This window comes from Zonotrichia albicollis, chromosome 1, assembly GCF_047830755.1.
Source record: "Zonotrichia albicollis isolate bZonAlb1 chromosome 1, bZonAlb1.hap1, whole genome shotgun sequence".
Classification (NCBI taxonomy): domain Eukaryota; kingdom Metazoa; phylum Chordata; class Aves; order Passeriformes; family Passerellidae; genus Zonotrichia; species Zonotrichia albicollis.
This window is the reverse complement of record NC_133819.1, coordinates 88,892,105-88,916,366: the sequence shown is the minus strand read 5'-3', so window position 1 is coordinate 88,916,366 and position 24,262 is coordinate 88,892,105. Positions and strand designations below refer to the sequence as shown.

Genomic DNA, 24,262 nt, shown 5'->3' with positions numbered 1-24,262 from the left:
TTGAGAAAGCCACACAAGTAAATCACAGCGGAGAAAAGGAAATCTGCAGAACAGCTGAATGATGTTTAAAAAGTAAACCAAAGGTGTGACATTGGCATATTAGGATGGCCAGAATGCAGGTGCAAAAGAAAGGATGAAAACTACTACCTGTCCACATAATGCACATAATCGGAGAGCATTAGTTAATGTCTGGGGAGCAAGTACAAATTCCTGGAGGTCGGGAGTATGAACACTTCAGCATATCGTTAAAAAGTTGGTTCACTGAAAGTAGTGATTTATTTACATCAATAGACTGGGAAGGATACATGAGCATGTTTTCTATTCAGGTAAGCCAGATAGAAGCAACCAATAGAAGGCAAAGCTAGCAACAAAAGGATGCATTGAGTGGAAAAGTGTCAAGTCTCTATCTTTAGGCAGTGGAAGAACAGAAAAGTGAAACACGTGATATGAGATAATAATAATGATGTCACCTTGTAGAAACTACACTAAGATACCTAATATCCCCCTAAAATATGTATGAGAGAGCACATAGAAAAGGGATTTGGACTACTTATGATACTTTTGTTTGGGTACTCTCAGATTTTCTAGTTGGCAGGCTCTGGGGCTGCTGCAAGGCCTGTTGTTTCTGATTGTTCAGTAACTCCTTGGCAGTGAGGGTATCTGTGCCAATGCCCAGCCTCATATGCATCAGACATGCAAGAGCTGGCTGACTCTGAGATAAGCTTGCCTTGCCATCTGTCAGTTGCTGCCAGCCCTGGAAGGGTGCAGGTGACCACACGCTTTTACATGGCCGGCAGTTTGAATGTGGGATTTCACATTGGAGAGCGCTGCCTGGGTAGTGACACCCTGTCTGCAGCTTTGTGACCTGCTGTTCTCGAGGATTTCAGTGCATAGCAGAACATCAGCTTTGCTGGGCTAGCTCTTTACTTCTTTGATGTAATGCTCTCCCTACATTTTACATGTTACTCTCCTCTCTGGACAGTCAGGAAATACATCTAGAGGATTTGGTGCACATTTGCCCTCATGCCAGAGGTTAATTCAGTTGGCTCATACAGTGCTCAGCTCCTTCTCATTTCAGCATAGAAGATACCTTGGGACCATAGCAGTAGGAGGAGTCAGTGTAAGGATTTGGTGTGATAATTTTGAAAAGACCAATTGAAAATCTGCTAAACCAACCTGCCAGTGGGTGAAATGAAAATCCCTACATGTAGGATTTTGTGTCCTGAAAAAAAAAAATGAATCAGATGGAAAAAAAAAAAAAAAAGATGTGCTGAGGCTCCATCCCTAAACTCATTTCCCAGTAGAGTTTTAGCCATGTGAACAAAACCACCTATCTTCTCAGTCAAAAAATGTCACGCCAATCCAAGGCCCTTGAAGGGAAAGTGCAGGAGAGCTGCTACAATTAGTGTGCAATCTCATTAGCCTGTACCATTTTCCCCCTGTAGGCACTTGTTTGATTTGATTATAGCAGTAAAGATATAGTGCAGTTTGAAAAGACAGACCAGTCCTGCATTATTTGAGCTCACAAAAGCTATTCCCTGTGTATCAGACACCTATTCTATTGTTTTCTTAAGGCAAAAAAGCCATCAGAAGTGCCTTTATTGGCAGTGGTTGCTTCATGCTGGGAACCTGCCAAGATTAATATACACAACATTCCCCTCCCCGCCTCCTGCTTTCAAAAAGTAACCAGCATAAAAGTATTATTCAATTAGTACCCAGTCAGAAACCTCATGTTGTCTGAAGTTGTTACCAAGAAGACAGTGGTTATTAATGATGTACCAAGCTGCGTGTTTCAGTAGAACTTTGGAAATGATACAGATGTGTTTATTTACCAGATGACTGGTTAATTTTGCTTTGAATCACTGAGTAATCTGCAGAAAACATTTGTAGCAACTATCTTAGGTATAATTTATTCATTGTTCCTTTAATTATTCGGTTTGCCTTCATTTCATGTTGTCAGGTTTTTTGGCTGCTGTTATTAATAAAAGCAAACTGAAAACCCATGCAGCTGAAGATATAATTTCTTTAGCATATTTCAAATAGGCAGAGGATTCATCTTTTGTTGAAATTGATTGATTTACTGCAACTACTGTCTAATGCATTACTATAGAATAAGTTAAAACCTTATAAAATTTTTAAGCACTCTTCTGAGGAAAGCACATTCAAATCGTTTGCAATATCTGTGTAGAATTGTCTCAATCTTTTTTGGTTGCTGGAATGGAGAGAAAATATCACTTCTAGAAATTCATTGTAATTTCAAACAATGAACTGAAACAGTATCAGTTAAAGCTAATGAAGAAAAGCAGCACTGTAATTTGTCACCTTTCAGTTAGAGATGATGACTTAAAATGTCAATGTGTCCCCATTTGCCAGCTATTGCAGATTGATGATAGTTAATCTCCTGACTAAACACATGAAAACCCCCCACCAAGACCCAAACTAGTTATAACAGCACCAGTACAATTCCTTTTTGACCAAGTGCTATTTTGTATGTTGTTATCTGTAAAATGTTTTATTTACCAATTTTTCCCTAAGTCAGATTTTTTTTATAGCTATTTTGCATCAAAAATTTAGAGACCTGAACATTCTCAGAAATGTAGTCTTACTCTGAGACTGTTCCTTGGTCTGCTCTTTGGGCAATTTCACTTTAAAAGAGTTGTTGTTTTCTGCTTGATGATTTTCCTTTCCCAGGAAAGATTCTAGCAGAGATTATGTACTGTGTAAAATCAAATATAGTTCTGATCTTAAAGTGATACAAACAAGCAGAGGCATCCTTTTTTCTCATCACGTAAATCTTGTGGAGATAGAAAATCGTAAAGATTTGGGATAAAAAAAAATATTTTATTTACAAAAATGCTGAGCAATTTTTCCCAAGAAAGTTTTCACTCTGTCTCTCCAAAAGTACAGTTGGTGCTACTGTTTACTGCTCTAATTTGAACTGGATTTATTTTGTAGCTATCCATTGAACAACAGCGATCTGCATCCGTTCAACATCGAGGAGAATGGTGGGACTCCATATACCACAAAAATGGCTGCAAGGCACCACCACCACCATCGGCATCACCACCACCACGCCAATTACGGTGCCCTTACTCCTGAAACCAAGGACATTGTTTCTGCAGTTCCAAATCCAACCAGTAAGTCCACTGCAGTGATTGTTATTTCAGTGATGTGCTGCTTTCAGGTTTGTCTCAGGCAAGGAGGCAAAGGAAAGGAAAACAGTGTGCATTTCAGTTTTCCTCCTTGAAGAATGTGTTTCCTGTTATTATTTTCTAGCTTTGTAGCATATACAAATGAGACAAGATTTGCAATTTCCTTGGTTTGCTGCAGGGTTGTGGGACTTGGTGTTAGGTGGGTGTTCCATAGCGGAACAAATACCCCATTAGTCACAGATACTGCCTCTCTAACCACTTTTTGGCACAGGCTCCTTTTGCATTGTTACTATTTGTTTGTATACTTTCACAAACCTACCCTCATCTGCTATTGTCTTTTGCTGATCTGTCCAGCTGGCCCTCAGCCCTCATTGTTTGGATCTTGTTTTCATGTCTGGGCACAGGCAGCAGAAATTTTGGAGCCCTGGACATACAGCATCTTGCTCTTAGTTTGGGTACTTGGAATAATTGCAAGCTTTAGCAACCAAGGCTGGAATATTCTTGCTTCCTTAGTGGAGAAATTTTTGGCTTGTAGAAAGCAACAAGGAGAGAAGCCTATTCATTTCTGATGCAGTCTGGGGGAGTTTGGGTGGAAGTCTCTGCTGCTGAGCGTGTACAGGCACTTTTAAGCGTACAGACCTTGGCCAAATATTTTACACAGGAACTGGAAGAGAAACATCCCTGTCATTGAGCATTGCTCTCCAGATTTACAATCTCTGCACTCTGCAGTATGTCAGATGCTGAAGCTGTGTAAGAATGGCAGATGATGGGCAAAATAAAATATGATCTATTATATTGCTTGTCTCTAGGAAATGATGAGTTCTTCCCTTGCCCAGTTTTTACCTTCATAACTGTAAATGACCCTGAGATAGCTATCCATTGTGGAATCGTTCACCCTGGTCAGTTAATCTGATAACTTTCAAATTCCTGAAACCAGGTTCTTGGACTGTACTGGGTGACCCTGACCGTAAGTGGTCCCACCTCAGCAGTATCGCATTGGCATCTATCTGGACAGGCACTTTAACCAGACTTTGTTTGGAAGATCAGAAACATTTTCTTTCCCCAAGAGAGTGCGATAGTTTTGAGGTATTTGCATCTCGGCCCTGCTGTGCAGCCACCGGCACCCTTCAGGAGGGGGATGCGGGATGAGCCAGTGTGGGGCTGCCCCGGCCGGCCCTGTGCGGGCTGTGCCGGTGTGGGGCTGTGCCGGCCCTGCCCGGGCTGTGCCGGTGTGGGGCTGTGCCGTCCCTGCCCGGGCTGTGCCGGTGTGGGGCTGTGCCGGCCCTGTGCGGGCTGTGCCGGTGTGGGGCTGCCCCGGCCCTGTGCGGGCTGGGCCTCGGCCCGGCGCTCCCGGGGCCGCTCCGCACGCCGGGCTGGGCGCTGGGGGGATGCTGGCACGGCTGTGCTGGAAAACCTCTCCCGGCTATCCGTGGGAGGCGGTGACCTTTCTGGGGGGTGTGCCAGCCCATATTTTCCTTTCCCAAATTAGAGCTGAAGCATGCCAGGAAATTCATTCAGAGCCAGCTATGCTGCTGCTGTTGAGTGTCCAGAGCCAGAAGGCACTGCCGGCCCTGCTTCCCCCGGCCCCCTCCTCGGGGCTCTCATCCAGCCCCCAGCTCCGTGTCAGACTCCCCTCCCGGTGCCCCACTTCAGTCCCTGCAGTGCTGCTGGTCTCCAGCTCCCCACTGCCCTGCCGTGGGCCCGCCTGCGGGACAGGAGGTAATTAAATAAACAGCAAAAACCACAGGGCACAGGGTGTTTATTCCAGCACTCTGTCTCCTCTCGGGTCACACAGCTCTCCTGCTTCTCCTTATTGCAGAAACAACCTTTACTCTTTTAGGAAAAGCCTAGAAGAGCACAAGGGCAAAAATCAGGAGCAGTTCTCTTTGTGCTCAGTGAGATGGAACGGGCCTGGGAGGCTCCATGTCCTTCCCCAGACATGGGGAGAGTGAGCCCTCTCCCTCAAACTGGCCCTGGTGGTGGGGAGCAGTGTCCCTGGCCTGTCTGACAGCTGCCATGCTCTGAAGGGGACTTCAGAAGCCAGAGTGTGTATGGCACCTGTTGCTGGAGACAGATTCACCTTTCTCTTCACTTGGTCTGCTGAAGACTGCTCCACACTATTTGCTGCAGAAGAAGAGAATCAGTGCTGGTTCTTGCTTAATGCGAGTAGCACCAAATGCCAATTCCCAGTTTCTCTAAGGGAGTGGAAAGGGATGGGACACCTCCAGGGGGAGGCTGTTGTGCAGCTGTGCTGACTGCTCCCAGCTGAGCTGCTTGGACAGCCATGCATGCCGTGTGCTGGGTGTCTTAATGCTGCTGTGCTGCCCCACTGCAACCCATTGCTGATCCTCTGCGGTACCTGTGCATTCGGCTGGAGGTGCAAAGCTGATTTCCCTTGAGAAGCCAGTCCATTGTTATATCTGGCATGTTCATGCTGTGAGAGCAGTGTCAGTCTGGGTAGGAGCACTTCCCTTAAAACAGAATCCAACTTACTCATTTGCAGCTTGGGGTGATGGGTTTAAGTGCCTTTTCAAGGTTGGTGCTCCAGGGACTAGGGTTGGTTTGTTTTTAATGGTTTCATTAAAATGCTGCTCAGGCTATTTCAGCTGAGAAAACTCTTGTAGAGAGCCTGTGGGAAAGGTTCACAGTGCATGTACTGAAATGGTTAGGAGCATGCTGGCCATTGGCCGTTTATGGAGGACATGGCACAGTGGGCCAAGAAAAAATCAGGCAGAGAGGAAACACTATCAGCAGTCTGCCTCAGGAACGTGAGGACATGAGGGACTGATGTCTGGCTCCAGGCTGTGTGGAAAGGCCAGTGCTGGGAAAGTGTTTCTAGGAAGTAAGTGGTCACTAAAATGGGGATGCTCTCAGGAAAGAGGGTGCTTGTGACCAAAATATCTTAAGTGGAAATGCCTGAAGAGCAAAAAGATCTCATGGGGCAAATACGCTATCCTAGCAGAAACTTCCCCATAAGGCTGACAGAAGTGACACCAGCACTTAACCTACCTTGTGCTTTTCCATGGGACCACAGGTGTTTTGTGACTTGTTCCAGTTGCTATGGACTGGACTCATCACTGAGCTCTGAGATGATTTTGAATTCATCTGAAGTGGAACATGGAGTGACCCACTGATATGAATCCACCATCAGACTGAGAGGGAGAAAGCATATGCCTTTCTTCCACTTACATCTATTCTGAGAAATTCCAAAAGTCCAGTGCAATTAGTGGGACATAGGCAGGAGGGAGGGAAACAACAATGTGCCCAGCCAGGGTTCCTTTAAATACTAGTGCATGTTTCCCAGCAAGCACACAGCACAGGACTTTGTTACAGAAACAAACAGAAAACAAACCTGGGCCAGATCTGCCTGATTTTTCACATTCCAAGTAATTTGTCTGCTTCAATTACTGGAGGAAGTGAAATCCAGTGAAACAAATCTGACGTGTGTGTTTATGAAGGCAGCTCAGCAGAAGATGTTGTTTTCCTGCATTCAGCCTGATCCTTGTACTTGCAATGCTACACCTCACCTCAAAGCTAACATCACATCTTGTGGTGCAGCACATCTTCCCCCAGTGTATCCCAGAACCCCAGCAACAGCAGAACTCTATGCAACAGCAGTCAGCCTCAGGGAAGAGAGGGTGAGCTGCTTGCTGAGCCTAATTGGCATGGCAAGGTTGTGCATGGATTTCCAGGTGCACATGAGCAGACTCACCGGCAGCAGCTGGAGCTATCACTGGGAGCAGATGCCAACACGTAGGCAATGCAGCTCACGGAATTTTTATGACAGAAAATGAGGAAAGGGAAGAGGGGACCCAGGTTGCCTCTTGAACTCTAGGCTGAGCTTGCAGGTTATCACTTCAAAAAAAGGCATTCTTCACTCCTGAGCAGCTCACTACAAAAGACCTTGCATAACCCTGAGCAGAGAATGGTCTAACACAGACTGAGTTTCAAGCTGAAAACAGCACTTTGAAAAACCACAGTGCTGCCAGATCCTTTCTTGGAATGAAAACCTGGGTTTGCCAAGACTTAATGTCGAGTCAGGAAATTTATGCCTTTTGTAGGAATTCATTTTTTGCCTTTTGTTTTGTTTGTTTTTGAGCTTGGGTTAAAAAGCTAAACTGGCCTGCTTGTCTTCCAGAGCTCTCCTTTTAAACAACCAAAAAAAAAAAAAACTACCCAGCTTAAAAATAAGTTTAAAATAATAGCAAATTTGAATAATTTAAATAAGGCACTTCCCCCCCTTTATTTTCTTTCTCAGGAGGAAATTAGAATGATTTTGTTTCTTAAAAAAAACTGCCCATCATCATGTCTGATTTTATGGCTGTGTTAATTTATTCCCAGGGTATCAGGCAGTTTCACTGTCTCATATGCACAGAAGCAGCTGTGATGTGAGAAATGCTGAACTCTGGCAACACTAACTTGTGATGAAAGACCACCAAGAGGAGGTCAATGATGATATTGTAACCCTTTCTAGGACTTACTACCTCAGGGTCTAATAATGTTTCGCTAACACCAAAAAAACAGCTTTTCGCTTATATCCCTCTAAGCTGGTTTTAGCAATTTGTCTCTAGTCAGCAAAGCCCTTAATGTATATTTAAACAGCTGTAGAATTAGATCTCGAGTGAGTAATATTTAATATTCTTAGGACAGCTTAAGAACCTGATCCAAACCAAACTGCAGTCAGTGCAAGGTTTTTATTGATTTCAGTAGGCTTTGAATCAGACTCTACAGAACTGGATTGTTCCCAACTGTTATTATCTAGAATCCATGGCAAGAAGAAATATGGGAGGACACAGAAATTTGCTAAGTCATCACATTATGAAGTTTATTTTTCTCAGAGTATTTGCAAATATATGTGTGTATATATATATATATATATATATATATATATATATATATATATATGCCACAGCATCCCCAAGATGATGACAGAGACCTTTTAGGGCTGTCTGAAAAAATGCTTTCTCCTTGTCTTTCTGTGTCAGTGGCTTTCTTAAAATCTCTGTTGACAAAGCACAGCAAATTCCTGACAACAGTCATAAAGAGGCTGGCATATAAATAAAGATGTCTGAGAGAAGCCAAAAGCTATACTCTGATCTCTTTACACATCACATGTTTTGAGAGTGGCACCTTGGCTGCATAAATAATCCCTCTGGTGTCAACTAAGTTTTAGAATATAGAGGGGGTAGAGGCGGCGGGGAGGTAAGGAGAGAAATATCTAGCCCAAAGCTGGCAAAAGCTCTGCTGAAATGAAAGGATGGGTGAGAAGGAGGAGGGGAAGGAATTGTTTGCTAAATAGAAAAAGGCAAAATGACCCAACAGGCATAATTATGAAACATTTTAGAGGGTCTTACAGAGAAGATGCTTTGCCAACCGCCGTCTCTTCAAATGCAGTTGAGTGTCTTGCTCTGAAGTTCTTCTGTAGCCTCCCTTCAGACTGTCTCTTTTTCTTTCTTTCTTTTGGGCATCCTTTTAGAACTGAGCTCAGGACTTCCCCTTCTTTATGATGAAACTTCTCATCTGAAGAAAATAGAAACGGAGAGTGTGAAGGTAGTTGGACCATGGCCAGCCCTGCACGTCAGCATGAACAAGGTATAGCATATACATATATACTTTTACATATACATGCCAGAGCTCCTTTGTCACTTCATATTCAAAAGCTGCTGCTTTTTCACCTCCAATTCAAATCAACATTCATCTTCAACTGGCTTGCTTTTTAATCACCTCTCACCATCTTCTTATGGGACTGGGATTTAATTTTTAGATTTAGCATTTCAATCAGCTTTGCCTTTTAAAATTTCAGAAGCTGCTGCAACAATGTTATGCTATAGTTTTAGTTTAGTTGTGAAGAGTTAGTCATCTAGGCAGCCCAGAGCTGTAAAAAAATAACAACACTTTAAGTGATAAAAAAAAAATCTTGTTTTTCTACATGAGGAGTCCGTGTTATGCCATAAACTCCCTCTGGCATCTGATGTTAGTGGGTGTTTTATGAGACAGTTTTTGCAGGGGTGGCCAAACAGCCATGTCCTGCTGTTTCTGCCAGAGATCAGCAAGTCAGTGGCTCTTCATATCCATATGAGGATAAATCCACTGTGCCTGAACTGGGATCCCTTGATCTGAATCTGGACCAGGATCTCTGGTTTGCAACCACACAGGTCCTGAGCTGGACCCTGTGAAGTCAATGAGAGAATTACCACTGTCTTCAAAAGAGGTGGGTCCTGGCCATCAGTGACTCTGTACAGACCTTTTAAAAGAAAAGTGGTGTTTTGAGAGTTTTTTGTCAGCTTGAGGAAGAACTCAACTAAATTATTTTAACTTGGTTTTGCAAACAGCCTTTTGTTATTGATATTGCTTCCAAAAGTGTTAGGGAAATTAAAATCCAAGGGAACATGACCAAGTGTACCAAAAATACAAGCACAAAGGGACTGTACATCTATATAGCAGAATCTTTCTCTTCTCTGGATGAGAGATTCCAGGAGATGGAAGTCAAGGCTAAAAATCAGTGAGCCAGGTGTTTCTAATGAGACAATTAAATACTGGATTTTTTTTTCAACATTACAGTTAATTGAATTTATTCTTTAATGGAAGGGATTTACTATCACTAAGACTTCCTTGAACCATGTTCAGTGTTTGTCATAGGATTGTGGTGTAGTTCAGCTATGGACTGCAGTCCTTATGCCTTATTAATGTAGTCATGAGGTAATGACCTGTGTCATGATTTTTGGAGATGTCTCAATGAACAGAGGAAGGTGGAATATTTTAGACTTTCTCCCAAATCTATTTGGTTTTCACCTGTGAGGGGTTCTAATTTTGTCTGGCTCAAGTGGGAATTAAAAAGATAAATCATAAAGTCAACAAACTGGGATGAAATGGGAAAGTAGTCACCTTTCATTCCTATATGCATTTCTCAAGTTCATCTTCTAGAAATATTCTCAACTGGTAATAAGTGGAGCTTTTTATAGGCAAAGCTTGTTAGGCAGTGACATAGTTTGCAAAAGGAAAATTCTCTATCACAGACACATCCAATGAATACCCAGGTCCTGTGAGAGGGCGGACTTGTGTAGTTTAGATGTGATTACTGATGCTCTATCTGAACCCCAGCAGAGAACATTCACTCAGATGTAACGTCCAAAACATGCTTTAAAGGACTGTCCTACACTATTGAGCTCACTGAGAGCTAAGTTTGTCATATTTAAAGGGCCAAAATGAAGATGTGAGAGGACTCCCTCCACATTGACCACAGTGCACAATTGGGCAAACCGATCTGACCTGTGCTGCACAAAAGGTTCAAAGATGTGATCTTAATGGTACCACTGTGATCCTGTGATTTCAAAATGAGTAGATTTAGGTTCTGTTTTCTTAAACTGAAAGCTTAAAACACTTTGGTCCTGTATCCCACCATACTGTGAAAGTAATCCAAATATTGTACCTGCAGCTTCTGCCTGATCTCTCATCCTCTTGCTCGTTCATATTCACTGCAAGTCTGTGGAGGGAGGACTCAGCTCTTTTATAATTAAAGGTTTTCTTTGGCTTGTCCTCACAGCTCTAGAATCTTGTCCACAGTCAGATGGATTATTTATTTAAGGACTAATTAGCAGAACCCAGTATCATAACAAGTCAGAGCTTCACAATAAATGCAGCTGCACAGTAAATGCAGCCTGTGTCTGCTGTGATGAGTCTGCCATCAGTCAAAGTTTAGCTGATGAAAAAGTCTTGTAATGAGCACCAAGAGCTGCTAAATGCTTCTGTTTCTGGCAGAAGCTCAGCAAAAGGCAAGACTAGAGACATAGGCTGTCTAATGAAAACCCTCCCCTGGTAGTCATAGAGGGTTTGGGTTTAAGAACTGGGCAGCATTCCCATGAACAGCAGCTACCATGTGAATGTAAAAGAGGCCAGCCCTTCAAAATTTGTTAAAATTACTGGTTTTAGCAATCTGAAAATTGTACATACTCTTGAAACTGGCCCAGAGTCACCACTGGAAAGCATTTCAGTGATCCAGCCCTACATTACAGGCTATGGGCTGTGACCAACAAATCATTCTGAAGTTCTTTTGGCCTTTCATTTGTGGTTCCTTCAAGCACCATTGTCTGACCTAGATTCTGGAGAAATGTGTATACAGAGCTCACAAAGCTAAAACAAACAAACCACAGGTCTCTGAGCTCTGAGCAGAGCCTGGAATTGCCTCATCAGATGACTGCTCCAGTGAAAGTGAGAGACATGCTGCAAATATTGGGCTGAAATGCCATAGAGCACTGCCCAGCAGAAAGGCAACAAGGCAGGTTAGACCAGGTTGAACAACTCCAAAATGCGACAAGAATTTTTAACTGAGAGTGAGGCCTTCAAAGTTCCTTTGGTTATGGTAGTTAGCTAGCTACTCAGTCCAGCAGCAAACAGGTTTTAATGAGTGTTCAATGTGTCTAGTTTCTGGCAAAAAAATGAAGTTTTAACTCGTGTCCTGCACCACTCCATTGATTTCTGGTCTACTAAGTGCTTTTATGGCCTACTCTTGCATCCTCCAAAATATTATGCTTAAATAAAACCACTAAAGCTTTTACAAAGCTGTTTCATTTACTCCATTTCTGATTAAAAAAAAAAAAAAGGAATGATTCCCACAACTGTTGTGGAGTCCCAGTTTTCACTCCCTCCCTTCTTGTTGCTAATTGTTATTTTTTTCAAGCAAGGTGCTTTCAGGCTGGAATTTGTCAGGCTTAATAATCAACCCATAGGAGAATTAGCAAGAAATTGGGTAAATTAGATTCTGCAGTTAATTAATTTGATTGTCTGCTACAGCAAACTTTGTCTCATGGGAATGATGAATGGATGTGTCCAAACTCTTTTCCAGAGCTGTTTGGTATGGTGTACGGGTGTACGTGTCTGTCCACCTTCTGAATGATGAAAGTCTGTTTCAACTTGTGTTCCAGTGCCCTTTGGTGCTAGCAGATTCCTTTACCTCCAAGACAGACTATCTTAAGTGTTGTAGCTGTGAATGTATTTCTGATTTTCTTCTTGGAAGCCTTTCATTAGAAAAATATATTCTCCCATCCCCTGTTGCTTTGTGTGTGTGTGTGTGTGTGTATTTATGATGTGAAACCAAGAATGTATTGTTAGCATTTCTGAAATCTCTGGAGTCTAGTAATTATTAGCTGTAATTATGGCATAAAAATTAGGAATAATAATACATTTCAAATTGTTTCTTCCTCTTTTCCTGGTGTCAAGCTCACCCTTTCCCTTCACCTATGGGTCCTAAGATTGGTGATTTCATTTTGATGGGATCAGAGGGGGAATTATGATGGTCATAGAATCATGGAACCATTTAGGTTGGAAAAGACCTTTCAGGCCATTGTGTTCATCTGTTAAGCCAGCAATGCCAAGTCCAACACTAAACCATGTCCCTCAGTGCCACATCTACATGTGTTTTAAATACCTTATGGGATGGAGACTCAAACACTTCCCTGGGCAGCCTGTTCCAATGTTCTATCTAGGCATGTTCATGTTTTCTTGTTTCTCCTCAATATAATAGGAGTCTATATAATAAAAGTCTACAATATACTTTGGGTCCTTTTGTATGTTTTCAAATAAGCTTTTGCATTTTGCTCTGTCTTCAATGGTCTTCGTCTTTGCATTACACCTGAGTTTGGTGTATGTGGTGGCTTTTACATATATATGCTGTATATTATGTCTTCACTCTCTTTATTGCCCCTAAACCCAATATTGTCCAGGTTCAGGTCTGCACTTTAACTGGCTGTTGGTGAGTTCTTTACAGCCTTGGGTCCCCAGTGCCAGATTGTGCCCTTTGTCCTACCACTCCATATCAGCACTCTTCTAGACCATGTCCTGTGTCTTCCCTTCTCAAAGCCCCTGTTTTCATGTCAGCCCTACATTGTTTTAAACTACATGTTTGTGTTAAAGTTCTAAATACCTTATTCTACAAAAAACACTGGTGTTTTTTATATAAAATTATTGCTGCTACAGCTAAACTTAGTAGAACAAAGCTGCAGGCAGATTGAGAAAGGTTCAGAGAGAGCTAGCCAGATGAGCCTTAACATCTTTGCAAACTCTGCTCAGAACTTATGGCCTTTTGCTAGCAGGGCAAAACTATATTATAGGAGTGTCCTGTTACACAGATTGTCTGCTTCCAAATGACACCACCTGCAAAAATCTGTGGAACTACCTGCTCCCTGCTTAACAGCAATGTCCAAAGGCACAAAGGGGTTTCAAAAATAATTTGTAGTTTAAGAAAACTCACAAAATGAAACCCACCTTTTTGATGTACCTGAGACTCTTCTGTGTGGTGCACGCATCAGAGGGTATATCCAGGAAAAAAAGGCGGCCATGGTCCTCTAAGACTGTCATGCAGCTAGCAGTGACAAAAGTAGGACTTATTAACATTGAGCAATAGCATTTTATAAAATAAATTTTATACCAAGAATTAAAGAGGTTTACTCCAAGGATATAAGCATAACAAGACTTGTTGGGTGTTATATTTTTCATTAGACCAAGTAATCTGAGGACAATATTCTGTGTCTGACAGCATAATGAGGGGTTTGTTTCTTTGTTTTTTTTAAATTGTACTTTTTTTCTCATAAAGAAGATGCAGTTTCTGCTTGTAAACTTTACCTCAAATAAGAGTGACACATAATTGTACAGGTCTTATCATTGTGGTATCTGTTCTTAATTGGTGTTAGCTGTCACATGGTTAAAACCAATAAATTTTCTGGTGAAAAAGGGGCAAAAGAGTCTGTAGATTTGCTTGCACATTTGCAGATGTAGTTGAGTCCCAGGAAATCTCAGTTAGCTAATGTGTTTTCAGAACCTATATATTTGTGTTGTCTTTGTTAAAATTTTACCTCCCACTAGTAGTGATGACTAGTGACAAAAACAGACCTGCATTCCTAAAGAAAATATTCATTCCATTCTTCAGTTATCTCCAGTCAAATACATGTTTTAAACATGTTGTTTGTCTAAGAAGAGGCTATCAATAAATTCACAGAGGCGCAAGATCACGAATCTTGCCTTTGGTACAAAGTTTGATGCAGAACAAAGCATGAACCTTTTAAAGCAGAGCTTGGAAATGTTATCTACAGGAGTGGTATCGCTATTTTTTGTAACTGTTTTTATATTCTGTATGTGTACTTAATATTCACTTAGCTTTGCAAACCAAAGTCAGTGTCATCATTATCTGACACTCTACAAATCTGCCTTCAGTTCTAGTATCAGCAAATGTAATTGAACTCAAAGTAAATGTTTGGGAGGAGAAAAAGCAAATGTAAGACTTCAGTTACAAAAAGAAAAAAATGCCTCTAATTTTATATGTGTATATATCTGAGCTTGTTTGACTTTTTCCATTTAAATGCAATTTTCCATGTTCTATTTCCATGGAAAAATAAAATTCTGCATTGGCAGTGAAAAAAATGTCAACACATTGCTGTTATTGAGATCAGCAGAATTGGACATGGAAAACTGGAGATTTATCAGGAATCCTAATGGGTTTTATCTTAATTTCTAAACCTTTTAGGATGAGTTTAAATTGCAATTCTAAGCAAGAATATTCTCTCTTTCAAAAGCCAGTTTGACTCTAGGACTTTCACTTGAAAGAGGCATCTAAGATTCTTTTGAATTGTGTCATAAAAAGTTATAAAATAAGAAGTTTCATTAACATCCTACCATGCTTAGCATTGTAATAATTTCCAAATACAATACTCTGAGTGTATAAATTAAAACAAAATGTTAATAACTGCCAGCCTGGCTCAATAGATGAATAGCCACTCTCTTTATGCTGCGAGCAGTGAGGATTCTGGAAATATAAAATTTATTTATTATACAGCAAAATAAAGTAGAATACAGCTTTCATTCTTGTAGCAATACTCTGTGGAGATTCCTCATGCAGACGGGGTTTAGATCTTTTATTTTCTTACAAACTAGTGAAATGAATCACAGAAGATTCTGCAGGCACTTTTGTAGCCATGAAATATTTTCTTTTATATTCTTGATGACAGTTATACTTTAGGACCTAAACCGGGAGATGTAGGAGCTTGTATGTAAAGATTGGTGGCATTAGGGAAAAATAGGAGCTTATACAGATGCTTAGAAGAGCTAATAGTCTGCAATAAGGAGATGCTGCTTTGTTCTGTGATTAAAGTTTACTTTTCATCTGGATCCTCAGCGCCCCTGACTCTGTGTGCAACAGTCTCAGCTAAATCAGCTGTGGGAGAGCAGAATTCAGCAATGTGATTCAGATTCAGCAATCAGATTCAGGATGTGCTTTTCTGTGGCAGAAAAGACTACCACTGCCAAGGCAGGCAGGCAAAGCAGCCTTTGACGTGTGTTCAGAAACTGAAGAAGGCCTGGGTCAGGCCAAGTATTGCCGTGCCCCGTGTGTGGTTTGTGTGCAGTTGACATTTCCACTGGGGCAGGGGGACACAGTGGCCTTTGGCTGCTGGCTCAGCGGCTGCTGAGCAGGACGAGGCTGAGCAGCAATTGCAGCAGTGTCTGCTCTTCATGTCTGACCAGTCACTAAAGGGGCTGCTGCTCCTGATGCAGTGCAAGCAAAGCAAGTTTTGCTTGCCTGAAGGTGAAACCCTTAAAGTGTGTCCCAAACAAGGACTAAAGCAGAACTGAATACCCAGCGCTGGCTTCTGAGAAGTGTGCACCTTCTAGCAGCAGCTTTCTCTTTCAGCCAGGTCAGCCACCATCAGTATTTGGACCTCTCAAGAATCTCAGTGTGGGACTCGCACGTCAGCTCTCACACTGGGGATCTCCGTTAAATGGAGTCATCTGCACAATACTGAATACAGCAGGAGATGTAGATCTTTTGAGGATTCCCAGCTATAGGGCAGCCCTGGGAGTTTTTATCTTCCTCTTGGTCAATGTGGGAAAATTGGGCAGTGGAAGAAGAACAATAGAACTGAAAAACACCTATATCCACCTGAATAACCCACCAGAGGGATGGGACTTGGGAACATTTCTTGTTATGAAACAAGCTTGTCTCCTAAACAAGCCTCAATTGCCTTGGTACAGCAAGTAAAATACCATTGTCTATTATTTCTTGACTGAAATGTTATTTAATTAGTATACAGTGTTAAAACAAAGGTGAGATTTTGCATGGCCTTTAGAAATGCCACTGTTTAATGTGTTGTTTTTTCAGCTGTTAGAAATCAATACACATGAGCGTTGGCAGTGATAACAGCCTTTTTGAAATGGGTTCACTTCGTCTACCAAGAATATCAGTGAAGTAAAAGCTGTGCTTTCTTTACAAATAATTTTGTCCTTTTGATTATCTCCCCTTCTCATCTTACAAGTATCCTAGAAAAGACACCTATGGCAATCAAATATTTCATGCTTGGGTTTAGTGCATTGGTTTTATTCCATATGCTTGCTGAACTACTATTTTAATCAAGACTGAATAGATGACTGCAGTTCCATAAGTTGCTCCAGCTAGACACTGTCACTTTTCATTTTATGTATTTTCTTTTTCCCTTAGGAGGAAACTGGGGAGAATGGGAAGTCCAAATATATCTTCCTCTAAAAAAAGTAAATGTAGCTTGACAAATAAACATGTAAGAATTATTAGAATTTTGGCAGAGAAAAAAAAAATCTCACGACGAGCAGTCCTTTAACAGACAGTTATTCAAAATCATACCTGGCAGCTATGGAATTTTGGATGCAGAAGGCTGCTAGACCAACTTTGCTTACACATAAATATCTTGCAGTCTCAACAGAGTTCTGCTAAGGTCTGGCTCTTTCCCTCCCCAGTGTTTGCTGAACAGTTTCCTCAGGCAACACAATTGCTTTTGTGACTTGCTCCACTTGCAGAAAGTGTTCCCCAAATCTTTATATTCCCATTTGTCTGTGCTTGCTCGAGGAAAGAGTCTGTAAAACTGTAGTTGCCATCAGCCAGTGGCATGCCATGGGGGAGGGCAGAAAGAAGGATAAAGGAGACAGATTTTGAAGTTAAAGTGCTAATCACATGGTAATTTCAGTAGCAAAAAAAAAGGTTGGTTCTGTCTTGAAATACTTGGCAGAGGTGAACCTTGAGGATCACTGGACCTGGTGTACTGATTCATTATACCTGTTGTGGCTGAAATCTGAATGACAGCATTATATATCTGCTCTGTCTGGGTCTATACAACCACTCACCCTTCTGAGCCAGGAGAGCAGAAAATGAATGCACAATCTGGGCTGTTACTCATCTCTAATTCAGATGTCACTTTCAGGAAGAATAGGAAAGTTTGCAATGGCTGTTATGCCATTGCCCAATTATCCTCTAAAAATATGTGCCATATTGCAGTTGCATTGTTTAAGAGTTCTTGTTTACAATCCTGGTCTCACCATACTCTCTTTGTTGATACATTATTCTTACATTGTCTTTTTGTTTTCCTTTTCTGCATGAGAAGTTTATTAATGTGGCATTTCTGCTGGATATAGTTTGTTCAAGGCACAGAACCTTTAGGTCGTGTTTGACCAGGGCACTACACTAGCTATCCTGAGGCCAAAATTTCTGATTCAGATCACTGCATAGGTAAAGGATTGATATCAGGTGGAAACAGCATGAGCAATGTTTAAAGTTCCTTGATTTTCCTTTTCCTTCTGATGAAGGATATTTTGCTTGGCTTGCAATTATGTGAAGATTCCTTCACATTTCTCTGGTTAAACTTGCAAAGCTTTGCATTTTAAGGGTGGTGTAAAAAGCCAGTGTTCACTATAATTGTGCTGTTTTCTCTTCTGCCTTCTGTGGGATATTTTGAGACAATGTTTTGTTTCCTTGGTCTGATCACAGGTTTGTACAACCACTCCAGGGCCTGGCTGGGCTTTTTTAATGTATCTTCATTCCACATCATTTTCTTGCTTCTATTACTCAGGCTTCCCTGGGGCTATTCATGTCTTGAACATAGTATCAAGTCATTAAATATTTCAAAATCTTCTAAGATTTATCTTTCAGAGTATGAATATGGAAGTTTTAGCCAATATTGCTGAATCAAGTTATTACAAGTAAAAATTTAACCTTTGATAATTTTATGAACTTATCTTTCTAATGTACGTCACTGCTTTTTTAATAAATTCAGGTTGAAGACAAGAAGGTATCAGAAAAACCTCTTCATGCACCTGTGTCACCTTCATCTGTACCTGACCATTTGAAGTGCAACATCCTCAAAGCTCAAGTGGAAGCTGCTTTTAGAGTAGGTGCCCAGGTAATCTGAGTTTAATACTCTGGTTTTTTAGTTGTTGCATAGCTTTCACCAGTTCTCCAAAATCCCATCATTCCTCCTGAGGAAGCATGTAATTTTCAGTCAAGTATGCACATTGACATAGCGTTCTCCAGCTGCTCTGCAGTTTCTTCAGGTAACTCAAAATGATTGATATGGTGGAAGTAGGAAATTTATCTTAACAGACATGATTAATACCGCCAGGAGAGGCTGAGAAAATAGGAAAGATGGCCTCAGGAAATCTCTGTTTTGTCACTCTAGCTTTTAGTTACTTTATAGCTTAGAAAGAGTAACCTCTGGAGTTTGCTGAGGCTACCCACTACTCATGGAAACTGGGTTTAAGATTGTTCTAATGATTATATCTATATATCCAAATTCAAGCCTTATTTCAGGGGATGTTCTTTAGATACCTGAATGTGAAATATTAGCTAGTCTTTTGCTTTCCTACTTGTTCGTGTGCTTTTGACTAAATTTTAAGCTTCTGTTTTCACTGCTTGGTTAATGTTTACATTAGATTCATCCTGTTTCAAAAATACTCTCTTAATAATGCCATACAACTGAAAACTGATGCTAAATAGCATGACTGTAAAAAGTTATTTTCCCGGTCAGAGGCTGAAACCTAAAATGTGGGATTCTTCTTAATTGAAATTTGTGGACAAAAAAATAATGTCATCAGTGCGAAAAAATAAAACCAAATACAAAGTTTTAGGAAGGAAAATAAAGGTAAAAGATTTTTATAATGTTATCCCAAGTTCCTGTGGTATACTTGAGCACACTATTCTCTTTGAATACAAATTGTGTTGGTATTTCCATTGCTTTGTTTCTTTTCACAATAATGTACCAGGTCAACTTGCCCTGCAAAGGACTTGGTTAACAATCAGCTTTGTGTATTTGTTGTTCCCTGGCAGATCTTTCATTTGAGAGCTGTATTACATCTGGTCTAGCTAGATTTAAGTAAGCATCAAAATTTGGTTATTCTCACTGCCTTAGATTTCAATAGCAGAAACCATAAATCTGGCAGCATAAAAGGAGGAAGGAGTTGTTTGGGTGATTCTTTTGTCTTTTCATTTTTGCTTAAAGCAGTTGTCTCACCTCTCTGAACTCTGTGTTGTATCAACTGTGTTTTATACAGCATATTTCTGCCCTTGGGTTTACCTTCTGTTTTTCCTGTGTGTTTTTTCTACAGGATGTCATGGTATACTTCTCATATTTGTATTTCCTCCTGAATATGCTTAATGGTCATGTTTGACTGGCTAGTTAAAGGCTGAAAGCAGTGTGTGCTGCTGCATTCAGAATACATTATTAGGGCAAGATAGGAAATGTGCTTAACGTATGCATCTCTCAATTGACCTGCTCTGCCTTAATTTTTCAGTCTGAGGCTTTCCAAGAGAAAGCATCCTGGGTTGCTTTTTCTGCCATAACCATATTCTTTAGCTGTTGTTGTGTTGTAAATAATTTTCACAGCAAATTGAGCCTTCCTCTTTTCCCTCTTGCCTGTGTTATTTTTCACAAGGCTTTAAAAATAAAATTGGATTAAGTAGATATCTATGGACTTGGCCTCAATGAAAAAAATCTTATTTCAGGGGAAGGAAGGTAAAGAAGACTTTGCAGCATAGCAAATATTGTGGGAAAATAATGGCATAAGGTTCAGTTTGAAATCCCTGAAAATTTCACTGCTAACAAAGTGTGGCTTAAGATTTATAGCCAGTAAAATAGGAAGTCACCTTAATCTTAGAAATCCTCATTCAACTGCCTGCTTAGCCACAAAATTGCCTGTGTAACTGGAGATGAGTTCTTTTGCATTTGAGCTCCCTTCCTGTCAATTATAAAATATTTGATACATTGCAAAATAAATAGGCAGAGACCAGGCAGTGATCAGCTGTTACAGTAAGAAGCTGTGGCTACACAAGCACTGAGAAGGGTAGGAAAAATTGTCATGGTGAAGGTGCCAGTGGAAACACAACATTTATCTTCTGGAAGGCGGGAGAAGGGAAGGCTGCTACAGGAGGACCTGACAAACACCTTTATGGTATTAGATACCATAAATCCACCCAGTTGTCTTCCCTACCTGCCCCCAGCCCTCCAGACAATTAGCTGAATACCAGTAGCTAAGCCATTTCCCTGTGGCAGTTCAGTCATCTTCTGGGAAAAGTGAGCTGGGGTGGAATTACAGTGCTGAGAGACACAGCATCCTTTTGAGGGAGCAGACAAGGAATAATTTTCTTCATGGAAGACAACTGCTTTACTCCATATATTCCCCCAGGGCTGTGATCCTGCCCCTCTTTGACCCCATGTGACATATATTGCTGCTCAGTATATCTGGAGGACTAATGATGTTATCCTCTGCCCAACTCTATCTTTTGATGCCAGTTCCATATTATATCCCTGAGAAGTCTTGCCTTCTGGCCTTATTCTTAACACTCCAATTTCTCATCTCTTCTTTTTTGTACTGTCATATTTCAATTTACTAGGCAGCCACAGCAAGAGGTTTATCTAGGGTCTGTAAGGCACAGCCTATATTCCTCGAGTTGTAAAGCAAGGCAGCCTTGCTTTTCCTTATGCAGAGCACAGTTATTCCCATATTCCATGATAGCACAAAAAATAAAAACAAAAGAAGGGGAAAAAAAGAGAATTTGCTCCTCTAGTTTGTAACAGGAAGAAGAAAGAAATACTCTGTATTATACACATTGGTGTTTGAAAGGAAATGTTCTAAGGTTCCCAAAAAATCTATGGTCTAACTCATTCTTTTTGAAACTTCATGGGGCATCTTCATTATATGGTTAGGTTTAAAAGCATGAGAAAAATATTGGTGCACTGTAGGATCACATCCAAAATTAACAAACTGTTGCTTGAAGTATTTGTAACAGCTCTCCCTTCAAGCAGTAGGAATATTTTCAATACCATATGCTACTAACATCAGGATGTGACAAGTTTATGAAAGCACCTCCTGCATGTAGTAGAAGAAGGAGCTGTTCCTTGTTAATTCAGAGAATTGAGTAAATGTTTGCAAATGGAAAATATAAGTTGGGACAGAAATTTTTTGTAGTTTACTTTTTTTTTATGGCAGCTAGGCACCAACACAAGAGAGAGCCTTAGAAATTAATAATTCCAGTGCTTATGATTTAAAAAATGAAACCAGGGGAAATGCTGCTAGACATTAGAAAATATATCCTGGAATATAATCTCTGTGCTTTTTCATTTCAGAATTGTGCTGAAGAGCTATCACGTTCCTAGGGGACAATACATCTCCCAGAGTTACAGCTCTGAGTTAGAGACAGAAAATTTGTAAGGTTATGGTGCTGATCACTTAGCCCTGCTTGTGGTTTAGAGTTATAGAGCAACAGAAAAACTAACATGAGTGAGGATTGTTTTTTTTAATGTGGTGAAGATGGGAATATTTATGTGCTACTCATCTAAATGTAGAACCAAACTGCAGTGTGCACAGGGATGCTGGAAGCTGGATCTAGGAGCTCACTGCCATGGACATCACAGATGAGAAACGTGAGGAACCCCCACACAGCTGTGGGAACCTGTGGCTTGCACAGGGCATGCCATACTTACCTGTAGGGCGAGAGCAAATGAGTAATGTTTCACAACACACCTCTCAAACTGTGCCACAGGGATCTGCCACCTTTTAGCTGACAGACTACATGCCACAGTTCCCACATAATTAAGCTCCAGGGGAGCCCTAAACACTGGGAAGCAACTGACATGTCTTTTTTTTTTTTTTTTTTTGCATATATTCCAGGCTCTTCATTTGAGAGGTACTCATATAAAGCTGCAGTAAGGAGCTGTCAGAATACAAAAGACCAGCTCTCCCTAGCATTTAAAACCCCTTTGCAGCTTGCATGAGTCAGTGCTGAAATGCTGTGATTGAGCAGACATAACTTGTTGGTATCAAACAAAGAGTCCCTTTTGCCAAAAAGTTCATGGCCCAAGTGATGAAGGAAAGATACTTGAAGGTTTCAGTTGTTATTTTTATCCATTTTGGCTTTGGACAAATCCTAATTATTCTTAAAATTAAGCACTGGGTCCTGAGCAAATGTACAGCTATCTCAGCAGGGCTTTTTATTTTGGCAGGCAGTGTTCTAGCAGTTTGTCATCCACAAGTGGTGTCTGTATTCTGCACCTGTTATCCAGGCTTTCCTAAATCCTTGGGTTGATGTGTGTCCAGCAGGTTAGCACAGGGAAGGATCTCTTTTCTCACAGATTTCTACTGCAGCTGATTTTTGCATCACTCATATCTTCCTCTTGTCTGCAGACAAGGGAAGGCCAAGCTCATTTTGCAGGTACATTTTTGCAGTGCAGTTTATAGAAGACAAATAGAGGTGACATTACTACTGAGCTACATTATGGGTTGTTTGCTGAGAAAAAAAAAAAAAAAGTGGTGAGAAAAGGTGGTTTGGAGCTGCAGGGTCCTTACAAAAGAGCATACAAAATCCCATTTATTTCTCCCTTTTCAACTCCAATGGAAACTCTTGGCCGGGAGAGGTATCTTCAATCAGCCAGGTTTGGGTTCTCAAGCCATTGATTCCCCTGCCTTGGTTCTCAGTAAACAGAGGGACATTTAGGCTGAACAAAGGGACGTTCAGTCCTCTAACTCCTTTCACACTCTAACTCTCTTGACGAGCCTATACACATGCAAATTTTTAGGCCAGGTCGATAGCCATCTGTCTCTTTTTTTCTCTCTTTCCTAGAAACAAGGCCGAATATCATGTAGTTTTGCCTTAAATTCTGCAAATATGTGAGTAAGTGCATGTAGTCTGTGCTGTTTAGAAATGTCTTGAGGAAAGGACAGGTCTGTGGTACAGAAAATACCTCAGGCCATGCAGGATACTGGTGTCATCCTGTGCTCTCTACATAGATGCAAGCCATGGCTGCAATGTAAATGAGTCTGGCATCTATGCATTATTTATGGTAGAAAAGGTGCAGAAGTGAGGTGATCCACAGTACCAGTCTCTCATGGATGCATTTTTGACAGTTCTTTGTCTCTTTTAGTGTTCTGCCTCCTTTAAGGAAAGAGCCAAGTGTAAGAACTTGTCATCTTCAAAGTCCAGATGCTTTTGCCATATATTTCTGGAAAAAATTCCCCATCTTTATGCAAGCTGGGTCTTTGGAGCTTTATTCACTTAAGGAGATCTGGATTCAAATCCTAATCAGGTCATGAATGGAAATAGAGTAGGTGAGGGGAAGACACTTGAGGATTTATAATCATATGTGATCTTTCTTATTATAGGACTTAAACAAATCCTTCTGGATACCCAGAGGGATTCTCAGTTTTCACTAGATGTTGACTTAAGTACCCTGAAAGGATCAGCTTTTCCAACATTTCAGGCTCCTTCCATCATGAATTAGTTGCTGTTTGCTTCCCTCTCCTCCTTTCCTCCCTCTCTCCATCCGTCCTTATTCACAGCACTGAGCTACTGCACAATTTGACAGTCTTTGCACGGAGATCAGAACTGAAATTATGTGAGCATAACAGGTCACAGCTGAGGTGTTCAGGCTGTGGGGGAAGCTTCCACAGCTCCTTATGTACACTCTGCCTTCCTTGCTAAAGCTGTTGCTGTTAGTCACCCACTTGGATGAGCAATAACCTCACTGTCAAGTTTCAGGCTAGGTAAAAAGAAGCAACTGCTCTGGGACTCTCAGCTGGAACCGCAGCAAGTGAAACATAGCATCAGTTATAATTGTTCATAACAATGGAATTTAAAAATGGCTCAGCTTCAAAGTCTCTGTGTTCAGTTGCTATGTCGAAACAGGTTTGTTTAGCTTAAAAGGTGAGGCTACAGGAATTTCATGGTTCCACAGATATAAAAAGACAAGATTTTGATTGTGTGTGATGAATATATGGTACATGGCAGCTCATTAGAAGAGTGTCAATAATGATACTTCAAAATCAGGGAAGGA

The 24,262-nt window shown here is 41.0% G+C and overlaps 1 protein-coding gene across 6 annotated transcripts in view; it reads left to right on the top strand.

Moving 5' to 3' along the window:
- The window catches only part of EPB41L4B (erythrocyte membrane protein band 4.1 like 4B), a 166,176-nt gene that overhangs the window by 93,171 nt on the left and 48,743 nt on the right, over positions 1 to 24,262 (top strand). For 5 of the 6 annotated variants that reach the window (XM_074546510.1, XM_074546503.1, XM_074546492.1 and 2 more), the window contains 3 exons: positions 2,956 to 3,137; positions 8,629 to 8,744; positions 18,215 to 18,340. In XM_074546510.1, coding sequence (XP_074402611.1) covers positions 2,956 to 3,137; positions 8,629 to 8,744; positions 18,215 to 18,340 — 424 coding nt within the window. The remainder of the gene's footprint in view (positions 1 to 2,955; positions 3,138 to 8,628; positions 8,745 to 18,214; positions 18,341 to 24,262) is intronic. The other variant, XM_074546485.1, reaches the window with a different exon arrangement.